The sequence below is a fragment of the Pogoniulus pusillus genome, chromosome 8 (genome assembly GCF_015220805.1).
Source record: "Pogoniulus pusillus isolate bPogPus1 chromosome 8, bPogPus1.pri, whole genome shotgun sequence".
Lineage (NCBI taxonomy): Eukaryota > Metazoa > Chordata > Aves > Piciformes > Lybiidae > Pogoniulus > Pogoniulus pusillus.
Genome location: NC_087271.1, coordinates 30,722,394 through 30,737,080, shown reverse-complemented (window position 1 = coordinate 30,737,080; position 14,687 = coordinate 30,722,394). Strand labels below are relative to the sequence as shown.

The following is a 14,687-nucleotide window of genomic DNA, read 5'->3' as shown; positions in this document are numbered from 1 at the left end:
AATGGCCAGCTCAGCTGAAAGCCAAACAGAGATGATCATTATGCCACTAATTGAAGCTGTGGTGCATCTGCATGTTTGCCTTTGCGTGCCCTTCATGTGCATGATCATTTCATGATCATTTCATTCCAGAAAAGGAGAACTGATCTGGGAAGGTGCAGAAGGATGCGGTAAGAATGGATAAGTACCTGGAACAGTGTGCCTTGGGAGACAAGCTAAGCAATCTATGAATGTCATTGAAATGAGAACATGAGTTTACTAGGGTCTGTGAAATAAGAAATTGTGAAAAAAGTGACCAAGGATCAATTGTTTGCTGTCTCTTCCAGTGCAAGGAGCAGGGGAGCTCTAAGGGCAAGGAGTAAGTTCCAAACCCAAAAAACCACAGAGGTGCTTCCTGGCACAGGGTGTATCTGAACTCAGACTGCCTTGCTACAGGTTCAAAAGTGACCAAAACAGACTCCTGGGGCAGTGCTGATAGAGGTGATATGAATCATGCACCAAATTTTGCTCCCTTCCAATCACAGTCTTAGAATTTGGGAGTGGGGTATTGTCACCTTTCACATGGGAGCAGAGACCTGCATTTTCTGTGCAGCACTGAAGAAGCTCTTGTAGGTTCTGCAAGCACTACAAAAATGACAGGTTTTGTAATCAGCAGTATTTTCCAGATAGCAAGCAGTAACTTGCTTCTCTCAGTTCTCCATCTAGATGTCAATATCCTGTCCAGGCACCTGCCCTTTTCTTTTGCCTTAAATGTGTAAGGACTTAAGCCTCATGTTGCAAGCGATCCTTCCTCCAAGTAGGAGAGAAGCATGTTGTCCTTCCAAATCTGGGGGTGTGTGGCTACATAATACTGAGTTAGTTTCATCCTCATTAGCTGTTAGGACAAAAATACTTTAGTAGCTTAATCTTTTCTCACAACTTCAAATCTCTTGAATTAAAATATTCCAATTTGTACCCCAGGTCAAATGTTATTTAAGTGCTGGTGTAAAATGGGCTGAATTTTAGTGATCTTAGAAAGAAGGAAGAGAGATGGGGAAAAAAAATCTTAAATAGTTTTAATTGTTTTCTTTTAAGAACATTGATTTAAAAGATTTAGGAAAGGGTAGCTGAAATCTGGTGAGAGAAAGATCCACAGAATCCTCTACACAGGATCTGTCCCCCCGTGGACTTAATTTTGATTCTTTTAAATACTGGGGGGCAGTGGAGCAGAAGCTAATAAAAAACAAGACCTTACAAATCTGCACTTCTACATCTGTTAATATATGGGCTTTAAGTGCAGAGTTCATGGCCATGGTTAGCAAGAACAACATTCACTTTGTTTGGCTTTACTTGTGGAGTGTTGGAGGTACAAAAGCACATTGCAGCTGTGATGGGTTTGGTCGCTGTCTTGCAGCAATCTGGATGCAGGCAGGTCCCGGATGGCAGCAAGTTGCTCAGGCTGGGGAAGGGGAAAATTTGTCACTAGGTTTGGCAAGTTTTAAAAGCGTATGTAGTCATCTTAACTCTGTCAGTGATAATAGACCCTAAAGCATACACATTTTTCCTTCATGCATAATGCTGCTTCATGTTTAGGATTATTTAGCTTATCCATTACCTCAGTTGTCTGAAGACACACTGTAAAAAAAAAAACAACCCCCACTATAGAGAAGGCATTTTAGGCTATGTGAATGACTTAACATAAGGAAATCATGACTAAGGGCTGGGAGAATGCACAATGGAAATTACCCTCTTCAGACTGAAGAAAATTCCCAGAAAAAAAATAGGCATATGGGAAATGTCTGGCCTGTAATGTAGCTGGTTGTATATTTGTGGGCAAAAGGCCAGCCCCCTGCAAATGCATTGTGTGAGCACTGCAGTCTGTGTAAAACTTGTCACTTCCAAACAAATGTGTATTTTGATTTGTCTGGCAGGGAGTACCATCAAAGGACCTTGCTAGTATTGCTTTCTCTGCCCTAGAGTCCTGTATGGCCAGGCACATTTGCTCCATGACTTTACATAAGAGAAATACAGAAAACTTTGCAGGTCTTTAACCTGATTGGAGCCTGTCAGTGCATTTCTGCTGCATCCAGAGCCTCCCCACAGGACAGGTTTGGGATGTTATTGTCTGGGTGTACACTCTACTGGCTTTTGAGATTTACTCCGGCTTGCAGACATAGCTGTAACAGCAATGAAACCAAATACAATTTCCTTCTTGTTTTAAGAGCCAAGAAAGAGAATCTTGTATTACTAAACCTTAAGTTACTAATAAAGGCTTTAATGCAGTGTTGTTCTAGCTAGCTGAGATCCCGTTCCCATTGTTGCAGCTGTGTACTCAAAACCCTGTGCTGCTTCATCTCGCTTTCCCACTCATTTTTTTCTCATTTGTTTCTGAATTTATTCAGCCACTGCTTTGGTGCTTCCTAATCTTAAAAGCAGTCCTCCTAATGTGCCTTTGTCATCATCTCTGGGCTCCCTGAAGATGGTTCCTGAGGCACAGCTAGAGCCCTGCCACTTGTTCTTCATTTCTGCTCACTACTGCTGTTCTCATTTCAGCACTTTGCAGAAGTGAATCCAATGGGAGATGTGTCCATATTCTTCTGCTTAAGAATTCATTCATAACTTCATATGGAAATGTTTCACAGTGATTCACAGTATTTCTTATGAATGAGCTGTTCCGCCAGAAAACCTACAGTATCAGGATTTTGTTTCCAACCAGGACTACAGAAAGCCCCACTGTTTGGGAGCTGAGTAAAATCCAAGCATGGTGGCTCTTCCTCTGATACCTTTAATAAATCTGCACTGAAATACATTTCCTTAATTATACTTTAAAAGATGAGGGAGGAAAATAAGCTGCGGGTAGAAGGATGAATCTGCTGGCTGTGGTTACGTGGGAGAAGACTTGTGCTGGGCGAGGGAATGTCACCTGCTGCTGGATGTTTGCAACATCAAGGAAAGCATAGTAAAATTCATCTTGATATAACAGGAAAATTATAAATGGGAAAGTCAACCATGGTAAGCACAACAATAAAAAACTCATTCAGTGAAGTAAAGGTGCAAGGACTTCTTCCTAGAAAAACACATTATCCTTTTATGGAGGTAGATGTGACCTTGGGAACTCAAGTCTCATAACTTCATTTGCAACAAGAAATTACAATCTGATAACACTTCCTCAAGAATGCATTCTCCATTGTGAACTTCATGTTCTCCATGGAATGTGGATGACTCAAGCTACAATGTGAAAAATGTATCCAAACCTATAAAGGAATTGTTGTGGGTGTGTGTAAGTGATAGCTTGCTTCGTTGTTTCCCACTGTGTTGTAGACTCACTATAATTCAGTCCTATATGGTATGTTTTTTTGTGAATGAGAAGCAGTGCAAATGAATCACCTTGCAAATAATTTAACAAGAAACTTAAGTGTGCCCAAAACTGAAGTCTGCTCTTTGCTACATGAGGTAAATCCATGAGATTTTCCTAAGAAGGGGATTTAATTGAAAATCTTTCACAGACTACGAGTTCATTTTTAAGATGTTAGTATTTTCAAGCTTGAAAAAAAAATACTTTTGTGTCATTACAATGTGTATGTGAACACAGAGGGAATAGAAGAGAAACTGGACCACTTGCACTGGCTTAGGCTTTCAGTAGGATAAGCACTTTCAGCTTTGTTCTCTTCAGTGTTATTCTCCATAGAGCTGGAATGGTGCAATGGGAAGTCAGAGGTCTTGTCTCCAGGCTTCCGTATCTTTACTAAAGACTTGAGCCTTATCCAAAACGTAGATCTCAGTCTTCTTGTGTGTTGAGTCTGTCTCTGAAATTCCTGCTAGGATCCAAATTTGTCTATGAGCCGTATATTTATAAACCAAACCTCTGAAACCCACTGGCTCTGCTTTTCTGAGGACATTATTGTGTTGCCCCCTTGGGAATGAGGATTAATGTCAGTGTGCCTTCTTGCTCCCTGGCACAGGTGATTAGTGAAAGAGTAACTGCTTGAAAGGCAGAAAGGAGGTCCTTGAAAAGAATTAAGATTGGGCTGATATCCAAGCTGGGAACTATTACTGTCCTGTTTGTGTTAATTCATGCTTATTTCATAAATACTGAATGATGGCTGCCGTTTTTCTTTTGAAGGTGCTAAGCACCTACAGTTTCCATCAATGTGAGCAGGACTTTTGCATGCTCAGTGTACATTCCTTGAGGAAAAGACCTCAAGGAAAATGCTTACTGTGTACCCTGCTTAATCCTGCTACTCACAGGAACCATTTTACAAAGGCCTTCTACTGCTCATTTCAGTTAGGGGAAGAAGATTGTTCCCTGAAGAGCAGAGATGAAAAGAGATCTTACTTATGCTGTGGAGCAAAATGGTCCTTGCCTGGCTTGGCAATCACAATTAGCTAGTTTTTGAAGGATCTATTCTCCCATTTGTTTGGGGCTGTCAATGTGTTTGGTCTAAATAGCTGCCCTTTGTTTCCTGGCAGACCATGCAACAGATGAGTGACCACCGCTACGACAAGCTGACAGTGCCCGATGATGCTGCAGCAAACTGCATCTACTTAAACATTCCCAACAAAGGCCATGTCCTGTTGCACCGAGCCCCTGAGGAATATCCAGAGAGTGCAAAGGTGAGAGGTGCACTGAGGGTGCCTGGGAAAGACTCCCAGAATCCTGACCTTGCTAAGAAGTCTGTGGAAATTGTAATAGGGTGTTTTCCAGAGTGAGCTGTTCCATCTCGTGGTGGGAAATATCAGACAGTGAAAGGTGGGAGACTTGAGAACAGAGTTCATCACCACTGTTGATTTAACTGCTTTGGTTCTTGTTCCCTTTGCGCTCCTTTTGCGTAACTGGGCATAGCAACAGTTCCCCTTAGTACGCTGTCGGGTTTGAGTCCCATAGCTAGAAGGGGAAGGACTGCCCAGAAGGGCTTCTAGTGACAGGACAAGGGGCAATGGTTTGAAACTTGGAGCAGGATAGATTTAGGTTAGCATAAAGGTGAAGTTATTTACAATTGAGGCTATGTGCTTGGAGGCATTCAAGATCAGACTTGATGTGGTGCTGAGCAGTTGGAAGTGCCCCTGTTGACTGTAGGGGCGTTGGGCAAGATGACCTTTGAGGGCCTCTTCCAACCCAATGCAATCTGTGAAAGCCTACACACAACTGTAAAAGTTAGCATTGATTACAAAGGACCAGACAGCTTGATGATAGTGTAATGAACTCAGGCCTGTTCGTTCTGTAACTTAGAATCATAGAATCAACCAGGTTGGAAGAGACCTCCAAGATCATCCAGTCCAACCTATCACCCAGCCCTATCCAATCAACTAGACCATGGCACTAAGTGCCTCATCCAGGCTTTTCTTGAAGACTCCCAGGGACGGTGCCTCCACCACCTCCCTGGGCAGCCCATTCCAATGGGAAATCACTCTCTCTGGGAAGAACTACCCTGGCACAACTTGAGACTGTGTCCCCTTGTTCTATTGCTGGTTACCTGGGAGAAGAGGCCACCCCCCACCTGGCTACAATGTCCCTTCAGGTAGTTGTAGACAGTAATAAGATCACCCCTGAGCCTCCTCTTCTCCAGGCTAAACAGGCCCAGCTCCCTCAACCTCTCCTCATAGGATTTGTGCTCCAGGCCCCTCACCAGCTTTGTTGCCCTTCTCTGGACATGTTCCAGCACCTCAACATCCTTCTTGAATTGAGGGGCCCAGAACTGGACACAGTACTCAAGGTGTGGTCTGACCAGTGCTGAGTACAGGGGAAGAATAACCTCCCTTGACCCTACTGGCCACACTGCTCCTGATGCAGGCCAGGATGCCATTGGCTCTCTTGGCCACCTGGGCACACTTGACTGGACAGGGCTGGGTGCTAGGTTGGACTGGGCGATCTTGGAGGTCTTTTCCAACCTGGATGATTCTCTGCTTCTATGAAAGGGAAAACAGGCATATCGGGTTGTGATTCCTCTGTTTTCTTTCCTAAACAGGTATTTGAAAAACTGAAGGACCACATGCTGATCCCAATAGCCAACACAGAACTGGAGAAAGTAGATGGGGCACTCACCTGTTGCTCTGTGCTTATTAACAAAAGTTCAGAATTATGAGCTTACAGAGTCCCTCCCTTGTAACTGGCAATAACGTTACACACAAGGTAGACGAATCTGTACCCACACTTACTATTGGTTTTTATTGACAATCTACTGTACCACTGTGCTACTAACCTTTGTTTACAAATTTTTTGCTTTATGTATTTTTATGCCCTTGCAGATGGTATTTAAGGTGGATGTGTGGTTTGTTGGGGAGCCCATAACTGAAGTATGGTAGTCCTATGGGCTAGCAGAAGACAATTACAGTGGCTAACCCCTAGCTTTAGTGATTTAACATATCTGTATGGAATTTTTTATGAAAATCGACTAATTCTCAAGGTTTCAAGCACCTCTGCTATCTTTATGCTGTTCTTTTTTCCCCTCTGTCTTGCTGTGCATCTTTTTTGCTTTCCTTAATCCTCTTCAGTGATGCAAGATATCAGGAGTGTCTGAGGAAAGCTCAGTAGGCTCAAGAATTTAGTATCTTGTGTGGTAGAGAAACTTTCTGTACACTAACTGGAACAGTGGGCAATGGGCTGTGCTCACTGTCCTGGCCCTATCCCATTGCTGTTTCTGGAGTTGTGGCTGCAATAATTTTCAGATGCTAGCTGAAAAAAGCATTTTCTGACAGGAGTGCTCAGGGGCAACATCTGCCTGGGAAACTTGAATGACAGAGTGAATAGTGCAGTCACACAAGGCAATGTCCTGCAAGATTGAGACCCAGTTTGCTGCTAATGTCATGATTTACATTCGGTGAGAACGGAAGAGGAGTTCTTAAAAAGGCCAGATCCCAGGGAACACCCAGACCACAAAAATGAAAGACTGAGATGTTTTTTGAAAAATTAAACCTACAAAAGTAATCTGAAATATTGGGGAGGTTTAATGATCTTTGTTTAGTTCTTAAAATTTTATTAGGCTCTTCTTTCTATTTTATCCTCTTTTGGAGACTACATAACTGGCAAAACTTCATATAAGAGACTGATAGAAGGAGGTGAAGGATGGCTATTCATGGATTATGCTCATGAATAAAGGAAGCTGTTTTTTCCTGAAAGATTGGTATTTGTACATTATCTGTCTTTGGGGCAGTTTTTCTTGGAAGAGTAACAGTCTTTTTTTTTTTTTCTAATTGTATGAATATTTACTGTGGTATTCAATTAAAACAAACAGAATTCTTGTAGTACATTCCACATCATGTTTACCCACTGAATCACTTTTTTTCATCACAGACAAGTGAAACATACCCCATTGTGTTCACGTGCTTCTTGGCAAATCATTAGTAAGCTGAGGAAGGGGAAATTCCCAAACAGAGGCAGTAGTGGGAACTCTCTGAAGACTGACAAATAGTCTGAATATGTTACCAACTTCCTAGACATCTCCACCTTTCCTGAACTGCTTGTGGCATGTTGCTAAGGCACAGTAGGAAATGAGCAGGGGAGGCCTAGGCAATGCAGTCTGCAGGAAAGCAAACAACATTGACTGGGTGCACACTTGAGTGTTCTTTGGAAACCCACATGCTTTTTTGTGCAGTCATAAGGGAGGAAACACAAGTATTCATATCCATAGGTACTCCTCAGCATATCTGTTATTTCATCTCAGTAGCTAACAAAGAGGAAACCTCCTGGCAGCTACGGAATACATGTGATGCTTTGTGGGTATGCTGTATGTTGTGATAACACAAGGGATCGTGAAAGAGAGCAATGATGACCAAATACAGTATATGTGAAATGAGTATGTCCCAAAGGGAGTCTTTAGCCACTCAAAGTGCTGACCCAAAGGGTTCTCCTAATGTTGCCCCTGTCTCTTCCATTCCCATGCACCATCATTAGGCAGGCTCTAAGGATGTAAACATTTGCTGTAGAGAATGTTTCTTCTACCTTCCCTTAGTGTTTTTAGAATCTAATAAAACATTGCACAGTTTAAAATTACTTGACATTAAACAAAGATTTTTGTGCCAAAAAGAGCCCCTGCAGTATTTAACTGTGACCTTCTAGAGGCAAGCTATACTCTGTTAAAAGCCTATGCAGCTGTAGGAGCTGTCACAGGAAACCTAAACAGAATCTCTCTGGCCTGTCCACGCACTCTCTGGGGCTGGCCTTCGTGTCTTTCATTCTCTCTTCCTCTCACTAGGGAGCTAGTGCATCCAGCCACACCGTGTTGGACAGTGTTAGGCTATGGAATTTCTATTCAGTTTCTCTCCCAAACTTCCCGTTGTGTCTTTTTTGGTGTGTGTTTTTCTTTTTCCTTCCACACTATCTCACTTTTAATGTTATCTCTTTTCCTCAGGTGCTTATTTCTAGTTTATGGTATGGTGAGCACTTTTCTCTCTGCACTCCAAGGGATTTTTGCTTTCTGTGGCCTCAGCTCTCATACTTGAGCTTTCTTTTTCTGTACTCCTTCCTCTTCGCTGTTCGCTCCAGGTATTTGAAGCCATGGCAGAATGTCCTAACCTCCCTCCCTCCTGGAGTAAGTACCAGTAGGAAAGAAAAATCAAATAGTCCACTTTGAGGGACTTCATATGAACTGGAAGGATGACTGTCAACAGGACCTGTAGATCAGAGTGACAAAGATGACTCCTCTTTAGGATTACTCCAGAAAAGATAAACAACTGTGGTGAACTTTGTTATCTTGTGTCCCTGAAAGCAATAGAATACATGACAATGAATTCACCTGGCTTCCCAAGGGAGGGGGGAGCTGGGATCTGAGCTGAGAAACATCTGTGACAGAGTTCAGCCTCTCACCTATTGCTGTTTAGATCTCCTTGGCTTCAAGGCTGCATTTTGGTGTACAGAAAGAGCAACTGAGTGGCTGAGTGACCTGCTTTTTCCCTCAGGTGATTTCGGACTTCAAATTCTCTAACATCAGGCACAGAATTTAGGTGCTTGAAATCACACTTGCTTTCTCTGTCATTCTCAGTAAGTATCATAGCCTACTAACATAGATGTTCTAAATTACATCTTAGTCTGATGCCAAAAGTTACCTAAACTGGTTAGTGGATTTGGCCCTTACCTCTGCTTTTAGTGTCATTTATTCTGGCATTATAAAGAAGAAATATTAAGAGCACCTCAGTTCATGGCATTTGCAGTATGGTACTAAGAACTAAAATTATGCCAAATGCTTCATGGTTTTGCCATTTGCTTTTTTCTGTTGCCCAAATGAAGAATTCAATTGTGAGGATGTTACTGCTGTGACACTTCTGCATCCAATGGGTGTCTTGTACATTTTGTCACTAGAACATTACATAGATTCCTGATAAACCATTACCCCTGGTTAAATAATAAAATCCCAAACCAAAAGAAAATGAGACACTGCATACTTCGTGGTTGCCCACATGAAATACGTGATGACAACTGTCAAGATGTGACACAGCAGGCCAGTAGAAAAGTTCTTGTGGTTAATAGCTCAGTAGTGGGGCTTGAATTACTTATCAAAGGCTATTTTTCTTTCCTTTGAGCAATCAGTTCAAATGAAAGAGCTACAACATGCATTTTGGATCTTTCACTATGCTACCTTTGCTAAGAGTTTTGGGAGAGCTGTGATTGGTGGGTTTCTTCACCAGAATGTGAATGCAGTGTCTTTCTCTCTGCAATGAAAATGTGAATGCATACTGTACCTTATAAGATAAACTTGAATTCTTCCAGTTTTGCATTTCTGTCTTTTCTGTGCTACTAGACTCCTTTTTTGCTTTTAAGTAGATGCCACTGTATGAAGCTGTGCTCTGCTCATTTTTTTGTGATTTCCATGTGGTACATACAGAGCTCATAAGCAACACTATGTCTGTTAAGGTCAGTGTGCAGAACGCTGTTCGTTCACAGCAAATTAGAGATGAAATATAGGGGGGAATGAGCTTTTGGTTTAATTCAGCTGCTTATACATCATATTATTTAAGTCAGAGCCAAATTATTTTGATAGAAAACATCAGCATTGACCTGGAACCATTTGGGGAAAGTAATTTACTATTGAAGATGCTTTTGTGAGGAAACTGAAAAGATAAGACCACTAAAAGAAAGGTACATGTGAAGTGATTGTGAACAAAGTATCATTGGACCTCATGTATTTTCAGAGAAGTTTTAGCTGGACATATGATGTAACTTCTATAGAGTTGCATGTGAATTGTGTTAGTCACTGGTTTACATTGTATTGTTCTGCAGTGCACAAATATGACTACTGAACACAGAAGTGTTAATTTCATCAAACTTAAAATCTTGTTGCAGTATATAGTTCCCCACTTTTTGTGCCAAAAAACATCAATACATTCCATAATCTGTTCTAACAGAGGTTTGCACTTTGGGTTTGGTTTTTTTTTTTGTGTGACTTGCAGTTTCAATTCTATATATCCTCATCACAAAGGAATAAAGTGTCACTTGTACTGTGCACTGTGTAGTTTCTGCCTTTTTGTTTTGAAACTGGAAGTGTATGCATTTCATTTAATACTGTTTCATGCCATCTTTGGTAACGTTTTACATGCCTAGAAATAAAGCCAATTACAGACACTAGTGCTAAAATATTTAAGCCTGCTAGAAGAAATGTTGATTCTAAAAACAAATAATGGGTTTGTGCTCTACATTTAAGAATAATGTATAGAGAGAAGACAGTGCCTCTGTGTTCTAGATACAGTGGTTCTGACTTAATTTTCATATTGTCCCAGATAATTAACCAGATGTTACTGTAGTATAGTATCTTCTTTGTAGTTCCTGTATTTATAGGAAGTTACAAAAGGTAGAACTACAAAGGTGTAGTGGAATGACTGGTACAGTTATTATTCACGTAGCTCTTGTGTCTTTTTTTCCCCCCAGGATGTCGAGAGATGTGACATTTCAGACATTACTTTGTGGTAACATGACAGATGGCTGCATGCTTTATATCTAAATGCTAGTGTGCTACAAATAGTGCTTGTGGGACTAACCTCTGCTTGTAGCTTTGTGCTCTAGTCACTAGATTATGATATTAGGATTAACGATCTCAGAAGACAGTGCGGTGACTCCGGGCTTCGTGAACACTTGTGATTGCTCGTGGGCCTTCAGTGCCACCTTGTGGCAATCCAAGATTCAATGACAGAAGTTTTTCAGTTGGAGAAAGACCTCGGAGCCCAACAGTCAGCAGTTGCTCAGAGCCTCAGTATTGTCGTTTCAACTTCTTAAGAAACCAAACATAATCTAGCAGTACTGCAGCAAAATAATTACATCCTGTGATGGTTTGGGTGTTCCCCCGCCCCCACACACTTTAGAAATTACCCAGACTCAGCTGGCTCTGGGAATATAAATGAAGCTATTTATTTACAGCTAGCACAATATACAAGCAGATATTTACAGTATATACAGTTATATACAGAAATATACAAGGTAAAAGTAATACAGAAACACAACTCCCCTCCCAGAAACCTGAGTCCCCAGGAGGGGCTCTCAACCACCCCTGCACCTTCCCCCTGCCCCTCTCAACCTTACCCCAGTCCTAAGGAAGAACAGAGATTCGGCCAGAGGTTAAGAAGCAAAGGTGGGTTAGGCCAAATGGAAGGTGAGGTTAGGGAGATGCAGTTCAGTCAGCAGCCCAAGGCAGGGTGAGTGAAAAATGGCGAGAGTGTTATCTAATGTTTTCATTTCTTCTTCCCAAACTCCTTAGTGAGACTTCTGAGGGAAGTAGACATCACCATTGTTTTCCTTTCACAGCCTGTGATCTAGTTCTTCTCACCAAAACATTCTACCCTGCTTCAAACTAGCACACATCCCTTCCAAACTGCAGTTTGCTAGTAACAGACCTTAAACCATAATCTAACACTTTTCTTGCTGGGGAGGCAGAGACAAGGAAAGATTTCACAAGGGCTGATCCTAAATACAGCCTTTGTGCTAATTTACCTATACTGGTTAAAAGTATGGGTTTTTTATATTAATATATTTAAATCAGTGCTATATCTAATGTAGATACATTTAGCCTAGTGCTATTAACGTAGTGAGCTACTCCATTTACATGACTTTTTACACATTTACAGGAGAGAGTTGGTACCAATTTGCTCTAATTTACTCCTAAATGGCAGCAATAAATAACAAGAGCTGTGCCAACCACTCCCACTTGCCACATTAAAGATCACCACATTCCTTCACAACCTTCAAAAAAACCCAAACATAAGTAATTGAAGTGCCCTTTGCAAAAATTGGCTGTAGAGTATTACTCCAGCTAGTAGACTTCTGCAGTGGGTGCAAATTCACTCTCCACTCTAACACTTTTTTAGCAGGATGCACTTAGTCTCCTGTATCAAACCCCAAACATTCTGATGCTCTCAGCAACTTCACTCCAAAAATTCATGAGCAACTAGGTTGATTGCTGCAATTCTGTAGTTGAAATCTTGCCACTGGTAGCTGCAGATATCCATCCATTCTGGGCAAGGTCCTCAATCTGGATCTGGGCCCTCAATATGGATCTGTAACTGAACCAGATTCTTTCCTCCCTAGGAAATAATGGGTCTAGACCCTGCTGCTCTCATGGGCTGGGAAGTCCTTCCAACAATTAGGTTGTCCTAAGGCAGGACCCAGGCCTTCGAGTAGATAGAGGCTTCTGCTCTGCAGAAAGGACGGGCTGGCTGGAGAGGTGCTGATCAATGAGGGCAGAGGAGGAAGAAGACATGGAGTCAGCTCTGAAAAGCCAGCTGATCTCGTACACTGTGACACTAGGACTCAGCTCTGAGTTGCAAGCAGTTTCAAAAACTTATCTGAAAACTAGATGAAAATATTCAAACAAAACATTGCCATTTCCAAAATCTTCCTATCTCCTTTAGAAGAAATGACTACTTAACTTGCTCTTCATTGAGATTCACTTCTTAATATTGAAGTGCTGTGTTGACCTCCTGAAAGAAGTTTCATGCTGAAACTAGTCTTATTTCAGTTGCCTGGACCATTATTCCTGTTACAGTTTATCAACATTGTCTGCTGATTCTGTTCTCTAGCCACATGTTTGCTGGTGATTTGTTTTTTGGGATTATGGGTTTTTTTTGGTCCTGGTCACTTGAATTAATTCATGTCAGTTTGTCTGATACACGGGTCAGGAATCCAGAATCCTAATCTTCCAGACATTGCCGTGGCTTTGAACTGCACCTCTTGCTGAGCAGGGTTATTAACAAGTGCTCTAACTCCAGAATACACAATAGCTACATTTATCAGCAGTATTATATGGAGTCAATGAAGTCTACAGTATAATTCACCTTGAAGAGAAGGAGCTGGAAGGCATTTGGTTTAATGAACAATGGCTGGAGTCAGAAGCTGGGAGGATGCCTGATCCTGTCCTAAGAGTGCCACAATCAGCTGACTGGAAAAAGTGGTGAATCCAAAACTGTCACTCTGTGTTTCAAGTGTTTAATCTGGAGGTACACAGACAGCTCTAAGAAAGTCAAATGCACTACAGCAAACAAAAAGGCTCCTTGGGAACAAAAATACAGAAGGCTTTTTAATGCTGTTTTTTTGGGGGGAGGGGGGAAGGGGCAGGGACTAGATGTGTACTGCCACCAATCTCAGGGACTAGAGGTGTACTGCCACCAACCTGAGGAAGTTTTCACTGGGCAGAAGTGTTCCTCACAGGAGTAGCAGGGAACGGAGCTGGTAGGTTGGTTTCTGACAACCAGGTTGGTTGTAATCTTTAATACTCAGCTCTACAGAAATCGGATGTCACCAGGTAAGAGCAGTGTCTACTCTTAAATGTTCTGAGCAGGACCTTTGCTGTCCACTGTTTATGGAAAAGTCAGGAGTGCAAGCACTAAAATGAGTATCATTGCAGCTGCTATTTGAAGTATGATTACAGGAGGAAGGCCTGTCAAGAAAAAATACTTCACAAAGCATTGTTAAAAGGGCTAGTTTTGCCCTGGTATTGAGTTCATGTTTAACTGCTGGAAATTAAGCTGTCAAGGCTACAGCTGTAGCTTGAGTTTTATCTTTGGCACAAGAAAAAATAGCACTTCAGTTTTGTCTCTCTCTTCTTTCTTTAAGCATGTTCTCCTGCGCGGGACTAAGCCACAGCTCTGGGTGTGTGGTGGTACCCTTGAGAGGAGGTGCTGGCAGCTCTACTGCCTGGGCCTTACCTGAGAACAGCCCATTTGTTCCTTGCACACAGCCTAGCTTTTTCATACCAGCAGCCTTAGAAGATAACCTGTCACAGCACCAGCCTTTGGAAAAGCACCACTTCCTAGGCTTCAGGCATTGACCTTGGCAGGCTCGGTACAATGTTTCCCACACATGGACACCCTTCACTCTTTCCCTACGGTGTTGCTGAATGCTGGTAAGAGACTCACCAAGGAAGTAGAGTCAGCAGCCCTTGAGGTATTGAAAAGACGTGTAGAAGTTAGGAACTGGCTGGAGGGCTGAGCCCAGAGAGTGGTGGTGAATGGTGCCACATCCAGCTGGCAGCTGTCACTAGCGGTGTCCCTCAGGGATCAGTGCTGGGCCCCATCCTCTTTAACATCTTCATAGATGATCTGGATGACGGCTTTGAGTCAGTCATCAGCAAGTTTGCAGATGACACCAAGCTGGGGGCAGATGTGGCTGGGTTGGAGGGCAGAAGGGCTCTGCAGTGGGACCTTGACCGCCTGGACAGATGGGCAGAGTCCAATGGGATGGCTTCAATAGCTCCAAGTGCAGGGTGCTGCACTTTGGCCACAACAACCCCATG

General features: G+C 42.3%; 1 protein-coding gene across 3 annotated transcripts in view; it reads left to right on the top strand.

Annotated features, from left to right (window-relative positions):
* The window catches only part of DDAH1 (dimethylarginine dimethylaminohydrolase 1), a 65,423-nt gene extending 55,011 nt beyond the window's left edge, over positions 1-10,412 (top strand). Inside the window, exons 5-7 of one of the 3 annotated variants that reach the window (XM_064147932.1) lie at positions 4,447-4,590; positions 5,943-6,106; positions 8,325-10,412. In XM_064147932.1, the coding sequence (XP_064004002.1) occupies positions 4,447-4,590; positions 5,943-6,059 (261 nt within the window). In that variant the 3' untranslated portion in view covers positions 6,060-6,106; positions 8,325-10,412. Of the gene's footprint in view, positions 1-2,529; positions 4,390-4,446; positions 4,591-5,942 lie in introns of those variants that run through there. The other 2 variants (XM_064147930.1, XM_064147933.1) reach the window with 2 other exon arrangements.
* Positions 10,413-14,687: the final 4,275 nt, after the last annotated feature.